Below are 16,905 nucleotides of genomic sequence, written 5' to 3' on the forward strand. Positions count from 1 at the left end.
ATCTCCATTTTACACATGAGAAAATGGAGACTGAAAGATTGGTTTACCAGATAAAATACAGGATGCCAGTTAAATTTCAATTGCAGATAAACAATGAATAAATGTTTAGAATAAGCATGTCCCAAAGACTGTAAGCATATTTGTTGCTTATCTGCAATTGATTTAACTGGGTATCCTTCATTGTTATTTGCTAAAGCTGGCAACTGGGCAGGGAGGGGAAGTAACTTGCAAGGTCCCAGAAGGAGAATGTGGTAAAGCTGAGAATGGAAGCCAGGCAATCTAATTTCAGGGTCTACAATCTTACTGTAAAACCACACTGCCCCTCAGGGCTAGACTGGAGCTAGGGGGAACTCAGGTGTCACGGAATCAACTCCAGACAGCGACAGGCACCCAGCTAATGGAAGCAAGTTTGCCAGGAGCAGGCTCGTGGGGGGGGGCAGGCTGCCTTCCCAGCAGTTGACTTGGCCACACAACCAGGTATCTGGGTAAGGAGACAGGGACAGGTTGGAGCTGGGGCTCTGCAGTGAGACGGCCCTTGTTTCCTACTCTGCTCTGCACTTATTAGCTGGCTCTCGTTGGCGAGCTGCAAAACCTCTCAAAGCCCCAGAGTCCTCACCTGGACTCTCAGGTGTGACTGTTTCTCCTCATCTGCTTTTGTGTCCCTCTCCCTCATCAGTGTGTGAGCTCCTTGGGGTTACGGACTGGGCTTGTCATATAGCTGATTATGCGCAGCAAGCAGTAGGGGCTCGAGAAATGCTCGATCTTTATGAGTTGGCCAAGCCTGGAAGGAACTTTGGAAAAAAGATAGCAGGAATGTGAGAGTATGGAGAGTCCTTCATTTGTTGTCCTAGATTGAATGCTTTAACAATTTATGAAAACCACTTGTTCGGTTTTAAAGTAAAAATTTTAAAGTCAAAGTGTACATTTCTTTCCTGCTTCTCAAATCATTTTCTATCACCTCAGGTCCCCATCAGGCAAAAAAGATGGTAACAACTGACATTCTCAGCAACCACACTTGAAAGAGCTCTTCCAGAATTTGTTCTAAGGGCACGTTTCTAAGGCCTGGTGGAGGGCTCAAGGGGCTGATAAGGCTGTTTTCAATAATTATCACACTTCCCTTTGGTCACTGCTACTCTGGGGGTCTCTTGCATCGTGACTTTGCTCACGCAGGAGGCTTACCCCTGACCAGCTGTCAGCAAATCATCAGCTGTTCTGTTCCTTTAAAGGCAGATAATGAACTTCCTGGCCAGGAAGGGGCCAGGGACCTCCCTGTAACTTTATCTCCCAGGAACTCCAGAAGTGGCTACTAGTGTCACCACCTTTGTTTCAAAGGCTGGTGCACAGTGCCAGGCAGAAAATATGTCCTGGTTTTTAAAAACGGTAAATATTCCATTGATAGCTCTGGTTGGAATTGTCTGCCTGGGAAGCTGTTGTGAAAATAGGTTCCTCACGTGAACTCAGCACTATTTGTCGCTCAGAGCCAAAAAAGACACGCCTCACAGAGTGGTTTCAAATCCATTTGGTCCATTTTTTTCAACCCAGGCAGTGAACGGCAGGGAACATACAAGAGGAAAGAAATAGAGGTCTGAAAATGCAAATAACATGATGCAAAAAACTAAATGTGCACAATTTGATGACACTGACCTCACAAAGCATCAAGACCATTTCCCTCTGAAATAATCAGATTGCTTTGGCCACAATCAAGTTTCTGTGTAACCCTCCGCCCACATTCTTTTTCCATTACTCTGAGTTTTTGCACAGATCTGTTACTGTTCACCGTGGGATAATAAAGAACTGGGATGTTCAAATTTTAAAAAAGTATTTCTGGGCTTCCCTGGTGGCGCAGTGGTTGAGAGTCCGCCTGCTGATGCATGGGACACAGGTTCATGCCCCGGTCCGGGAAGATCCCACATGCCGTGGAGCGGCTGGGCCCGTGAGCCATGGCCGCTGAGCCTGCGCGTCCGGAGCCTGTGCTCCGCAACGGGAGAGGCCACAACAGGGAGAGGCCCGCGTACAGGAGAGAGAGAGAGAAAAAAAAAAGTATTACCTCTGAAACAGAATATTGGTTGTTCAAATGTGATTTAAGTGTCAAGGTTAAAAATATGTTTCTGTGCTAATAAAACACATATGAGACTCCCATATGCAGATTTGACAAAGCTGTACAAGTTTTAATGAGGGAAAAGCAAGTTAAACCTGAGTAGAAACACCTTCCTTACATCAGGATGACATATTTTTTCCTCAGGTGAGAATTCATGCCTTATTCCTAATTTTAGAAGATAAGTAATGTTTTTCATTGTGCTTTTCTTTGTTTTCTAAGTTTTCAGAATTGATCGTCGAGTTTTCTGGTTTTGAATAAGGTACTGTTAAAATAATTTAAAAAGTAACCCAGAGGTGTTAAGTGTGAATGTCTTTGTCAATGCACCAAAAAGGAAGTGGATTCTGCCCTTGACTTGGAAAGAAGGCTATTCCAGAGCTTGTGCTTCCTCCAAAAGAAAGATGAACATACGTCAGCAGCTCCAAAATGGGCTTATCCTTGCAGAAATGTAAAGCGATAGCCAAGATCTCACTTGTCATCACCACAAAATGGGAGAAGTGAAGTACATGGCAGAGTAGAGTATTTATCTCTTTCCTGAGCCAAAGGAAGGAAGTCTTTTGAGACATTTAGTATGTTTGGGAGATGAAGATAAAGGGACGTGCCCTTTTGCCCCAGTGAGAGGACAGCCTTGGTTTTCACATTTTGCTTCTCTGGCCTCAAGACCTATCACAAGGAAAGGCCTGAACATTCAAGGAATCCTGCAGACTCCTTTGACTGTAGGGGTGAGTAGTGCACAGTTTTTGCATAGCCCAGTGTGATGCATGAAACCCACTGAAGATCCTGAATCCCGTTGGCTGCGCCTATTTTTTCGAGTAATCCACTGTTTAAGAAGGGCTCAGGGAAAGGGAGTCACTTTATTTGCCTTTCATGATCAGAGGTCTGTTTTGATTGTGATTCGCTCATTCATTTATTCATAAAATGTCTACAGAGTGCCTTCTTTATGTTATAGACTCTGCTAAGTACTTTCCTCTATATTGAGGTTTGAAAATCCCTCCTAGAGGGCTTCCCTGGTGGCACAGTGGTTGAGAGTTCGCCTGCCGATGCAGGGAACACGGGTTCGTGCCCCGGTCCGGGAAGATCCCACATGCCGCGGAGCAGCTGGGCCCGTGAGCCATGGCCGCTGAGCCTGTGCGTCCGGAGCCTGTGCTCCGCAACGGGAGAGGCCACAACAGTGAGAGGCCCGCGTACCACAAAAAAAAAAAAAAAAAAAAAAAAAAATTCCTCCTAGAGTTTTGTCGAGTAGGACTTTTTACCCGCATTTGACAGCTAAGGAGACTTGGAGAAGCAGCAAGTCATTCCGTCATTCACTACGCTGGATGTGCTCACTTTCATTACTGCATCTTAGACAATGCCTTTTCTTGTCTACGCTGTGTCTAATTAACTTAGGATCACATTAGTTTCCATGGGTTAGAAAGAGAAAAGCAAATAAAAAATTCAATTTTATCCTGATGACTATATGAACTGGATGTGACCATGACCCTATTTGATGCTAAAAAACTTCGTGAACTCTGGGTTAATCGCTTGATTCTGATGTGACAAATGCTTTGAAACATGAAGTGTCAATGTGCTGGGGTGAAACAGAGCAGAGTGGTTAACACAGAAGGGCCAGGGTATCCTAAACCCCAAAACCTTGACCTTTCCAGGGTAAGGAGCATAATCCAGACATTGACAGGGAAGGCTGAAGGGACCTACCAATCGAAAGAGAAATTGGAATGCTCAACATCGCTAATCATCAGGGAAATGCAAATCAAAACCACAATGAGATGTCACCTCACACCTGCCAGAACGGCTATCACCAAAAAAAACACAGATAACAAATGTTGGCAAGGATGTGGTGAAAAAGAAACCTTCGTACACTGTTGGTGGGAATGTAAATTTGTGTAGCCACTGTGGAAAACTGTATGGAGGTCCCTCAAAAAAAATAAAAACAGAACTACCATATGATCCAGCAATTCCACTCCTGGGTATATGTCTGGGAAAAACAAAAGCACTAATTCGAAAAAGACATGCACCCCAATATTCATAGCAGCATTATTTACAATTACCAAGATATGAAAGCAATCTAAGTATCCATCAACAGATGACTGCATAAAGAAGATGTGGTGTACATATATATATACACAATGGAATGTGACTCAGCCATAAAAAAAGAATGAAATTTTGCCATTTGCAACAACATGGATGAAAACTTGGAGGGTATTATGCTCAGCGAAATAAGTCAGACAGAGAAAAACAAATACTGCAAGATATCACTTATATGTGGAGTCTAAAAAATACAACAAACTAGTGAATATAAGCTAACTCACAGATATAGAGAATAAACTAGTGGTTACCAGTGGGGGAGAAGAAAGGAGGGAGGGGCAATATTGGGGTAGGAGATTAAGAGGTACAAACTATTAGGTATAAAATAAGTTACAATGATATATTGTACAACACCGGGAACATAGCCAGTATTTTATAACTATAAGTGGAGTGTAACCTTTAAAAATTGTGAATCACTATATTGTATACCTGTAACATATAATATTGTACAGCAGCTATACCTCAATTTTAAAAAATGGGGGGCTTCCCGGGTGGCACAGTAGTTAAGAATCTGCCTGCCAGTGCAGGGGACACAGGTTTGAGCCCTGGTCCGGGAAGATCCCACATGCCACGGAGCAACTAAGCCCATGTGCCACAACTACTGAGCCTGTGCTCTAGAGCCCACGAGCCACAACTACTGAGCCCAAGTGCCACATCTACTGAAGCCCACGCACTCTAGAGCCCGTGTTCCGCAACAAGAGAAGCCACCACAATGAGAAGCCTGCGCACCACAACGAAGAGTAGCCCCTGCTCGCAGCAACTAGAGAAAGCCCGCGTGCAGCAACGAAGACCCAACACAGCCAAAAATAATAAATAAATAAAAATAAATTTATATAAAAAATAATAAAAACAATTTAAAAATGGGAAAAAATAAAATACAAAATACAGAAAAAAAGAGAAATTAGAAATACACGGGGGACTCTACCTCTCTCTCTTTTTTTTTTTTTTAAAGACAAGTTCTGCTCCAGGCAGTGGGACAGAGTAGAAAGAGAGCAGGCTTTGGTGCCAGGAAGCCCTGAACTTGAACTTGCTTCACTTACCAGCCCGAAGGAGACAGAGAACATCTTTAAATCAGATTCCTCATAGGAAAAATGGGGATAAAAAAGTCTAACTTAAAGATTTGCTTTAAGAATTAAATCATTATATAGGCCAACTACTTGTCTATTATCTAATGTCAGCAATATGGAGTAAATGATGCTATTATTCATTTAGTCATTAGTTTAAAAAACAGGAGGAAACATTATGCATATAATGTGGGCTCAACTATTTAGAAGCCATATGGAAAACAAAAAGACCAAGGAAATAAGCCAAACTACTTATAGTTTTCTATGTGCGGCAGAATACAGGTCACTATTTTTTCTTTCTTTATACCTTTCTAAACTTTACAAGCTGTGTACAATTTGCTTATGTTGTTTTAACAAGAAAAACAAAGCAAAAGAGAAGTAATCTCTCCCTTTAAGTATTTAGAGCCTTAAGGAGATGTTTTCATTACATCTTAGAAGATGGAAAACAAATGGTAAATTCATGATTAAAACGCCTGATTTTTACTATCACTCCTGCCCCAAAAGGGATCTCACGTAATTTGCATGTCATATCAGGGACTTAGTCACTACTTAAGTGTTAACATCTTTAATCAGGATAGAAGTTCAATTTCAGCTGACAAATGCTATGCTTGACCAGAGGAGTCTAACTATACCATTGACTCAGGTTTGGCTAGTGGTTTTTCTTACAGTGAAACTTAACCATTACAGAGTTCGATATTACATCCTAAGACAAAGTTTTAGAAGAGTTAATGATTACCTTGGTTGCTAAACAATAACTACAGTCTTTGAGGTATTGTAATCAAATATCTTCTTAAAGAAAATTGTATTGAGGTTATAGTAGCCCAGCAGTCTTACTTCCTCTCTATGGTCAATAATCTTTTTTATAGAAATGGATATCCTTTCAATTGTCCCCTTTTCTGACTTGTAAAGGAATTGTCTTAAAGAGAGATCTCTAAATGGAGGAAAGCAGATATCGATATAAAAGCTGACAGGGCTAGAAAGATTTTCTACATATAGACGGAAATGGAAATTTCTAGAAAAAGATGCTAACATTCTCTTTTACCAGGCTTCCTTCCTCTTGATTTTCTGTAAAACGAGACATTGAGAACCAAATACCATCAAAGGAAAGTGTTGTGCCACTTACCCATGCAGTCTGGGCCCCAGTAGCCTGGACAGCACTGAGGCTGGAGATAGTCCTTCCTACAGATATGGCGGCATCCAGGGAGAGACAGCGAGTATGTTCTGACCTCAAAGGTGTACCTTGGAGGGTAAAGAGAGGACATTAACCCATAATTAGGGCAGCGCAGTGAACTCTGGGCAGCAGGATTTCCATAGATTTTTATTTAGGTCTTTATACTTGCCTATATTTTAAAATATGTAGATTGAGCACATTTTGCTTCCTAGATAAAATAAAGCATAATCATGATTCATCCTTAATTGTAAGAAACATGAAAAAATCAGGGAAGGATGAAAATAAGGGTGAAATATCTAAAATGTTAGAAGTGAAGTTAGTAGATGAAAGAAATGATGCTAGGTACTAGGCACATGCTAGAGGTGGGCTTCAGACTTGTCACTGAGTGTCCTAGCAGCCAATGCAGGAAGGGAAAGATCAGGAGTTTTGTGATGCACAGTACCTGGGGGTTTAAAATAAACTGACCATTCAGGATTTGCACATTTTTTGCATATACCTTAGATAGAAAATTTCTGTGAGAGGTGTTGTAATGTAGTGAGCAATATTTGCCACGGTTTTCTTGATATAATCGTGAGTTCCTTAGAACAGTTTTTGTACCAGCTGAGGAATAGTTCTGGAATAGCTAGTCTACAGAAGTTAAATGCTTGTCTATTTACAGGGATCTCTGTATGGATGACTTATTCTAGGACTTGACTTCAGTGTATCTAGAGCCATGAATATCATTTCTTACTACTGGGCTGTTAAGAATAGTGCGACGGTGAGTTCAAGGCTGTACTCCTAAACCAGCCCCTGGAATGTAGCTGATTCACCAAAGATTTACTGGCTTTATGGGCAGTCGAGTTGGAGATAGAGTTGATGATTTCTTTGAAAGGTTGAGCATATTGGCAGGGACATCTCTTCACAAACAAGGGGACAGGGGGAGCCCAAAAGAGAACCAAAATGTCTCCTCAAGAACCAGTCTTGGCATAGAAAACAAACTTATGGTTACCAAAGGGGAAAGTGGGAGGGGGGAGATAAATTAGGAGCTTGGGATTAACAGATACACACTACTATATATAAAATAGATAAATAATAAGGACCTACTGTATAGCACAGGGAACTATATTCAGTATCTTGCAATAAACTATAAGGGAAAAGACTATGAAAAATAATATATATGTATATTTATAATTGAATCACTTTGCTGTACACCTGAAACTAACACAACATTGGAATTCAACTACAATTAAAAAATTTATATAAAAAAGCCAGTCTTGGGTTTGTTTCAGCATAGCTGAAGTACAAAGTTCTCAATTCTAAAACAGACAGCCTGAATGCAATAATCTTATCTGCTGTGTGTTTGGGAAGTGGGGGGAAAGTGGGGTGGGATACATAACCAAGTATGCACTTCGGTCATGAAAAAAAAATCAGTATAAAAAGTTCTCAGTAAAGTCCCCATATAATTTTAACCTTGAACCCCAAAGCTTTCTGATGTACTTTCTCAGGTAATCTGGTCACACATGTGTGCCCACTTTGGTAGCTAAGTGGTTAACTGCTGTATATGCTTGCTAATTCCAGGCCAGGTAATGTTGGGAAACTTCTGTTAAAAATGATGACTTGGGGTTTTAGGATATAGTACAGTTGCATTAAGCAAACGTGAGTTTAAAACAGTGTGATATAACAGTGTTAATGGTTTCATTTTATACAAAATTCTTCTAACTCTTCACCCCTGAATTAAAAACAAACTCATTGAGTACTATCTCATTTTTGAATTAGTAGACTGAGTAAATTAAAATTTGTGTTTGCATTTGAGCTGCTTGGCTGCATCCAGGAGCTGGTGGGCAGAACTGCTTGTCATCCTTTGCAAGGATTAACCTCGATTATGAGAGTTGTGAATCCTAAGAGGGCTTCAAGAATGCTACATTCACATACAATGCAAGAAAGCTGTAACTCCTTTGTCTCCCTTCTTTGGGTTCTAATTAGTATCAGGGTGCATAGCTAGTTTGTAAGATGACTATCAGACCCAAGGCTTTTAACATGTTCTGACTAGAACCTTTTCCAAAGGAAACAAACCCCAGATTTTCAAAATAAAGAAGGGCAAGATGAAGGCAAAATATTTTTATGCAATTTTGTATGAAAACATGAATTGTAATATATTTTTTAGACTCAAGGTCATAGTTGTAAGTTACTGAAGTTTGGGTTCAATGTAACCTTAGAGTAAGAGAAAATCATGGAAATGCTTTGTAGGTTTTGAATTGGGAAGTTTCAATTTGGATTCACAATCCTTTGAGTTCCAAGACTCCAGCACACACATTTTCTCATAATGAGTACCTGCAATCTCGGATCCCTATGGTGCCATTGGTAATTTTGGTGTAACCATCTGGGCATTTCATTCCAAAGTTGAGTGAGCAGGATCGGCACTCAGTCCTAATTGTAAGGAGAGACTTCTTATCACATCTTTTTGCCTGTTAAACATTAAAAAAAAAAATCAAGTCCCATTAGCAGAGCCTGGGTTGGCCAATCTTCTCCATTAGCTTCGTGTAAATGAAACGGCAGGGATGGCAATGAGGTTGATTGGTAATGATTGGTGGGTCTTTCCGTCTTATCTGCAAGGAGTGTTGGAATCAACAAGCAATGTCTTCCTCGGCTGTGGGCAAGGGAAGGTGCTGCTCATACCACCCACTTGCCATAACTGATCTCAAGTCTGGAGTCTAGCAAAGTAGAGCAATGTCACTATTTACACATATCCAAGTGGGAAAACTGAAGGATACTGCAGGGTACACTTTTCAAATGGGAAATTGTAAGCAGATTATTCAAGTTCAATTGATCATAGATCAATAGGTCTCAAGAATATTCTTTCAGCATTGATTCCATAGGAATAGTCTAGTTTGGGTGCTAAACGCTGTGAAGCATACAGTTCCTGCTCTAAAGATGTTTGCAATCTTCTGATGATAATCCAGCTAGAATGTGGGCTCTGTAAGAGCAGAGATTTTTTTCCTATCTTGTTCTCTGCTGTACCTTAAGCACCTGGAGCAGTGTTTAGCACATAGTAGTGCTTAGTAAATATTTGACTTTTTTTAAATAGCTCTTTATTGGAGTTAATTGCTTCACAATACTGTGTTAGTTTCTGTTGTACAACAAAGTGAATCAGCCATATGCATACATATATCCCCATATCCCCTCCCTCTTGCGTCTCCCTCCCTCCCACCCTCCCTATCCCACCCCTCTAGGTGGTCACAAAGCACTGAGCTGATCTCCCGGTGCTATGCTGCTGCTTCCCACTAGCTAACGACTTTACACTCGGTCGTGTATACATGTTGATACTACTCTCACTTTGCCCCAGTTTCCCCCTCCCACCCTGTGTCCACAAGTCCATTCTCTGTCTATATCTTTATTCCTGCCCTGCAGCTAGGTTCATCAGTGCCATTTTTATTTTTAGATTCCATATATATGCATTAGCATGTGGTATTTGTTTTTCTCTTTCTGACTTACTTCACTCTGTATGACAGACTCTAGGTCCACCCACCTCATTACAAATAGCTCAATTTCGTTTCTTTTTATGGCTGAGTAATACTCCATTGTATATATGTGCCACATCTTCTTTGTCCATTCATCTGTCAATGGACATTTGAATGAATGACTTGTGGGAAATCACAGACACACTAGAAATAATCACTTGGCAACATCAGGTGGCAGAGAATTCACTGTTAAAATGAATGACACAGATACACTTTGGCCTTGTCTTCAGGATCCCTCGTCCACGACCCTGGTGCTGATCCCTTCATGGATATAATCCTCTTTCTCAAGTTTCCTTCATCTCCCCATCAAGCTTAAGAAGCAGCAGCTTTGTACGATGAGGAGCCACTGAACTTGAGGCTCAGAAGATCTAAGTTTAGAATCAACCTTTGTATCTTGCTAAGCATACAGTCTTGAATGAATTCCTTATTTTTTTGCCATCATCTGTAAAGGGGGGATATTAATAACCACCCTGCAGGTTATTGAGACTTGAGTGATCTAACACGCACAAACCACCTAGTCCAGTATCTAGACTATCATAGGCCATAAATGCGTGTTCCTGTGACATTTCTGTTCTTACCTGTGTTTGGCTTGTTGCCTCTCCTCATCGGAGTGTTCTTTCCCCTCCCCTTGGCTATCCACACCTCAACACCCTGTGTAACACCACGTCCACAAAACCACACTCATTTCTCTTCCTTTTCTCGACTTCTCCCTATGGCTGGACAGTGGGGCACATTCTGTTGTCTTTCTCTCCACTTAAAAACCCCTTGCTGGACAGGACCACTTCTCCTATTTCTTTGTCATCCCACAGCTTATCCCCTGGGCCCAGCATTAGGTTACGGGTGGTGGGAAAATAACTACTTCTAAGTTCATTGAAATATGTAAAGGCTGCATAAGAAGAAAGCTTACATTTACAGGGCAATATATGGTTATGCACACTTCCAAAGGCATCATCTTATTTGATCTTGACCACCTTAAAGACAAGTAGGGGAGGTATCATCATCCTCATTTTAGTGGGGAGAAAACTGAGGTGGGGGTAGGTCCAGTGACTTGCCCAAGGTCACACTGTCAGTTGGTGGCCTTATGATTCCTTGATCAGTCATTGCTCTTCCCCATACTGTATAGTGGTGTATAGAAAACAAAATCTGTTTTTACGGGCAGCTTTCATTTGGTGATCATTATGAACCAAAATAGCACTAGAAGGTTCTTTGTGAAATAATAAACGCCACTCTTAGATATTGTTTGAATTAATTCCCATTAATGGTTAGGGCATATCTACACTTCTTTTAAGCAGGATTTTCTTTACATTAGGGTTTCCCATTTGGATAAGTTTATGGGGTGACAGTACCTTCTCTTTTCTTAGTAAGCCAGAATACTCTCTCTTCAAGGAACCCCTTGATCTTCAAATTGTCCTTTTCAAATGGAAAGACTCATTCTCTCTCTCAGTACCGTCCCATCTAAAATGTAAACTCAGCTTTAAAGTCAGTCAAGGCCTGACTTGTGTACTAAAGCAAGCACTCAACAATGATGATGATGGTGGTGATGTGGATGACAATTACTGCTGTCTGTGGAGCAATGATGGGGAGAAACTGAAGCTTAGAGGGACAAAGAAACATGCTCAGGGTTCAACAGCTAGTAAGCCATGGGGCAGTGACTGGTCCTCAAATAGTTGATAAACAAAGAAAAGCCCCAGTTCAAACTTGCCCCTATCTAACCTCATAGCTGGAGCACTTAACCCTTATGCCATCTTCCAATGTTTCAGTGAAAAACCTTATCAGAGTATAGCCAACTGCAGTAAAATTGGTGTTGATAAAAATGTGTCTGGCACAAAACAGATTCGCAGACATAGGGAACAGAATTGTGGTTGCCAAGGGGTGGGGGGATAGGGGAGGGATGGATTGGGAGTTTGGGATTGGCAGATGCAAACTATTCTATAGAGAATGGATAAATCACAAGGTCCTATTGAATGGCACAGAGACCTATACCCAGTATCTTGTGATAAACCATAATGGAAAGGAATAGGAAAAAAGAGTGTATACATACGTAAAAATAATTGCCTGGCACAGATGCAGAATCATGTTTATTACTAATAGAGCAGAAATCCTATCTCGTGAAATACATTTTAAATAAATCACTCAGATTGCCTCTCCCATACCTCCCCTTTATTTATTTTTATTTTTGGCTGCACAGCATGCAGGATCTTAGTTCCCCACCCAGGGACTGAACCCATGCCCCCTGCTGTGGAAGCATGGAGCCCTAACCACTGGGCTGCCAGGGAAGTCCCTCACATACCCTCCTTTAGCCTGGACTTGCTGCAGAACTGGTATTGAACCTGCTCTAGGAGGACAACTCACGTGAGCCTGCTGGACAGGCAGGAGTGCTGGTGTCCTTCACAAGGACTATCCATTCGACTGCCCTGGGTACTTCTACTCAACTCATGGTAGGTAGATGGATGGATTCCTGGCACATTTGGTGACACTGTGTTTCGCAGTCAGTTATCACCCAACCTGGAATTCCCCAGAACTCCTCTCTACTCAGCTATCTACAGCCACTGTTATTTTCTACATTCAGAATGATGCAATGGGAGGTATTCATTAAAGCAAACCGGCCAAAAGGATAGCAAAATCCACAGTGGATAGAGGGATGTTAGCACTTAAATCAGAGATCCCAACAATGGCATTTTAACACAGGAATAGAACTGGGTTAGCACCCCTTCAGACGGATCCCCATTAGCACCCTATTCTCCACAAGCTTTCTATTTTGTGAAGTCCAGATAGTACCATTTACCTACGACAACGTAGGAAAGCAAAAAAGTTTATATACACAATCGTGAACGTAAACACCTTTTTTAAAAAACGCAAGTTTCATCTTACCTGCTCTGCAGTTTCAGGCAGGGAACAGAGATTTTGTGCCGCCAATCCAAGAAAAAGAAGTATTAAAATTTGTAGCATGGTGAGGAAATATTTGCTTCTTCTCCACGTCAGGCACCTGTCAGGACTATTTAGCTACATTAACTTAGTCTGATGAACGCCCAGTGAACTCTTTCTCATTTCAGTGTTTGCTTTTAAATCTTTTCCTCTCCTTTTCCTGAATTGAAACAGATGATCTGTGAGAACTGCCTCTAGACAGGAAAAATGGCCAATCTAGGGGTCGTGGTGAAATCGGCCACTCTCAACTGCATACACGTCTGGCTCAATGACAGGATATCCTCAAGGCGCCGAGGCAGAGACATGGTCCGGAATTTTTGTGCCTTATAAACTCCCAAGAAAAAGCTCCTGCGTCCTACTGCCCTGCCCATCCGCCTCTGGTCCTGCCTACTTCTGGCCCCAGGCCCTGCCAACATTTACGCAGCCACACCATGGAAAACTGCAGGCCTCTCCCCCTGAATGCAAAGGTCTGAGCTTGCCATCAGGCAGTTTAAGCAGGGATGCCCATAAATGGGCACAGTTCCAGGCATGGAGGGGATGTTGCAGAAGGCCAGGTCCTTGACTTGGACAAGGATGGTGGCAAACTCTACCACGAAGAAATGTCTCTTTGCAGATGCCATTGGTTGGGTTTTTGACCCATCCTCTCCCCTATTCCAGGTCACTTCAGTAGCAAATAACTGAATCTGTAGGTCTTATCTTACCCTTTGTGGCCCAGATCTAATGGCATCTCTTCCAGGAAGGCTTCCTGTCCCGCTCCTCCAATATCATCTTGGAGACCTTCCCAGCATTTAGCACATCATTCTACGAAAGCCCAGTCATATCCATCATAATTCTCTGGTCTGTATGTCTGTCTCCTGTGCCCAGTTGTGAACTCCTTGCAGAGAGGGACTAGCCTTCATCTTCTGTGTCCCCAGCAGCTTAGAGCAGAGACCTGCATTTGAAAGTAAGAAAAATAACAATAGCCAACATTTGTTGAAAACTTACCATGTGCTTCTCACTATGTTAGACTTCTCCATGGATTAACCTATTTAATCCCCATAATTCTTGGTGAAATAGGATTGTTCTCTCCATTTTATAGATGTGGCAACTGAGGCAGAGAGGTTAGGCAACTTTTCCAAGGTCACACAGCTAGTAGGTAAGGATCCAGTTTTCAAACTGGGTGACTCTAGATCCAGTACTGTTAACCACTACCCTCTACTGCTTAAAACAATAGCTAATGAATAAGTAGCAGGTGGTGCTCCGGTCTCATTGACATGATAGAAAACTGTCAGGCCGAGTAACACAAAGGATAACATCTGTGCTAATCAACAAGACAGGCTTATAAGGGTACATCTCATGACACTGAGTTGATTGGGAGACTGGCAGTTAGAGACTAGTTTTGGTTAAATAATCCTTACTCTGCAAAATCTTTCTCTCTGGAGTTTTGAAATAACATTACATTATATTGATCAATAATCCAAGAAAATTCTGGTACAGATAAGCCCTTCAGAGGCTAACCCAGGGGTCTGAATGAGAAGACGCCAGATGAGGAAGTCCTTACAATCCCTTGGTTCAGTGGATTTCAACCTCATTTAGAATTTTGGAGATGCTTAAATTTTTTTTTTCTCCAATGTCTACCCTACTCCAGAAAAATCAAATCAGTACGTCTGGGGGTGGGGCACAGAAACTGTATTTTTCAAAGCTTCCTAGGTGATTCCACTTGCATGGATGACTGCTGCTTAAGGAAAAATTAAATTTCATTGCATGAAGTCAATGAGATTGAGGTTAATCTGTTATAGCAGCTGTGTTACCTTAACTAATACATGCAGGAAAGAAATTGGAGGCTTTTTTCTGATTGTTTTCTCTCTGAAGAACACAGATAAGTGTCTGGGTCTTGGAATGGGTTAGATTCCTGGAGGGGGGAGAATGAACCATACTTACATTTCCTAAATAATTGTGGAAGATGCTGCAGGGGGTGCTGGGGAAGAATTCTATCAGATAATTTGGAAAACCCTGCCTCTGCCATCCCTTTCTTGGGGATTGACCATGCTCATTAGCTCATTAAAGCTTCTGAGACATCCCTCAGTAAAACATAAGGTAACAAAACCAAACAAAAACAGTTCAACTTTGCTTAAAGCAGTATTTTCCAGAACTTTTAGACCAAGAGATGTTTTCTCTTTGCAAACTAACCTTAGCACCTCCAGATCTATGTTCTATTGCTCTTGCCTAGGGAAATACTATCCTAGGTTTTAGCAGGTTGAATGTTCCATTTTTAAATTACGAGGATGTAGAAGTTAGCTTGCCAGTGGCCATGGGGATTCCGCAGTTCAGGACCTGTTCATACACTTTATCTATTAGTTGTATTAGAAACATTTCTAAATACGTGGATTTGTTTAGAAATTGAATAGTTTTATTTCTGTGAGGCTCATTTGATTGCTATGAACAGAGGTTCTTCAAGTTATTTCAAATCCCTACCACTGGGCTTCCCTGGTGGCGCAGTGGTTGAGAGTCCGCCTGCCGATGCAGGGGACGCGGGTTCGTGCCCCGGTGTGGGAAGATCCCACATGCCGCGGAGCAGCTGGGCCCATGAGCCATGGCCGCTGAGCCTGTGCATACGGAGCCTGTGCTCCGCAACGGGAGAGGCCACAACAGTGAGAGGCCCGCATACCACACACACACAAAAAAATCCCAGCCCGACCTTGTGTCCTCATGCACTGAAGTTCTTTCCATGGATGAGAGCTGACAGGGTCAGTTTCACTCCTGGTCGAAGGGTCTGAGTATAACCCAGTCCAATCAGGCTGGCATTATTTACTTTAGCAGATAGAGAAGTTCTACAATCCAGCTTGTACTTGGCAGCGATGCTGAAACGTGTGCTGTTCCTGCCTGCCGTCCACGCGAAGTTTAATGATGTTTCAATCGTCTTGTTCACCTGCTGGTAGATCCACCCTCCAAATTCAATGCCATCCTTCATGTGAGTATGTAGCGGGTAGTCTGCGGCCTTGTAACCCAGGGTGAAAGTATTCTGTGACAGTGTCGATTTGGCTGTGTCTAAACTCGTCTGATAGCCAGCAAGCCAACCTTCAAAGGCCAACACAGCCCAGCCATAGATGGTTTGTCCAGAAAAATCTACATCAACATTATTGCCAAGACTGAAACAATCCTGTTTATAGGAGGCCTTCAATTTCCCACTCTTCCTTCCTGTGTTCAGGACAAATATGGTATCAAGAATCAGTTTCAACCCTTGAGTTGAACTTATGTGTTGAGTTGAATGAACTTGAGTTGAGTTTCAACTTATTCTCCAAAGAGATTTCTGTCCCAAGAGTATTGTCTGTGTTCTACTTTTGGGTGAAGGTCAGTCCATAGTTACACATCTTGTATTTGGTTTCTAGGTTGCCTGGTGCTTTCCCTGTAACAGTGTAAGCATGACCAGAAGTAGAAAATTCCACTCCACTACATAATTTGGTTCTCAGAGCTATTTTGACCACGCTAAACCCATATCCTTTGCTGAAGACATCCTTGGCAGACTTTCCTAGGTCACAGTAAGTCGGTGTGTTACACATATCTCTGACAGGATGGCCCGTTCGCTCCACCAGGGCCCCGCTGAAGCCAGACAAGGATTTTAAATCAACAATACTACACAGGCAGTTTGTTGTCTCCAATATCCCCTATTAAGCTGCTGGCAGTTACTTAAGACCTGGGAATGGCTTTTCCCCGCCCAGGGCTGCCCTCCTGCTCTCTCATTGCTTCCTCCCTATGTCCCCCTCGACTAGTACTCACCTCCGTTGCCCCCGCGATCTGTCCTCAGTGGTGACAACATGAGAGGTGATAGTTCCCTCTTGGGTGAGAGGATTAATTTCCTGATTGGAATGTGGAAACTTTTCCCATATTGGAAAAGGCAAAAGAGGGGCTGGGACACTTCCTGCGTAATACTGTTGTGCATCCCCTACGGCTATAGCATTCTGAGTTGTTAGTAGTCCTTTCTCTCCATCACGCCAGTTACCGAGACATTAGCCCTTGGTCACTTCGACTTATAAAGCATTTCACGTGTGCCCTGACCAGCATTCTAAGGAGGGAGAATCATCGTCCTCGCCA

The 16,905-nt window shown here is 42.2% G+C and overlaps 1 protein-coding gene and 1 pseudogene across 2 annotated transcripts in view; both read right to left on the reverse strand.

The window, feature by feature from the left end:
- The window catches only part of STAB2 (stabilin 2), a 155,128-nt gene extending 142,048 nt beyond the window's left edge, over positions 1–13,080 (reverse strand). Inside the window, exons 1-3 of the mRNA XM_081249886.1 lie at positions 12,781–13,080; positions 8,723–8,856; positions 6,365–6,480 (exon numbers count right to left, since the gene is read on the reverse strand). Of these exons, the coding sequence (XP_081106012.1) occupies positions 6,365–6,480; positions 8,723–8,856; positions 12,781–12,858 (328 nt within the window). The 5' untranslated portion in view covers positions 12,859–13,080. The remainder of the gene's footprint in view (positions 1–6,364; positions 6,481–8,722; positions 8,857–12,780) is intronic.
- A 2,422-nt stretch (positions 13,081–15,502) lies between these two features.
- On the reverse strand, positions 15,503–16,401 carry LOC308625221 (non-selective voltage-gated ion channel VDAC3-like; annotated as a pseudogene). Its single transcript has one exon. The product of its transcript is annotated as a non-selective voltage-gated ion channel VDAC3-like (transcript).
- Positions 16,402–16,905: the final 504 nt, after the last annotated feature.

The sequence above is a fragment of the Mesoplodon bidens genome (assembly GCF_964165515.1).
Source record: "Mesoplodon bidens genome assembly, chromosome: 11".
NCBI classification, from domain to species: domain Eukaryota; kingdom Metazoa; phylum Chordata; class Mammalia; order Artiodactyla; family Ziphiidae; genus Mesoplodon; species Mesoplodon bidens.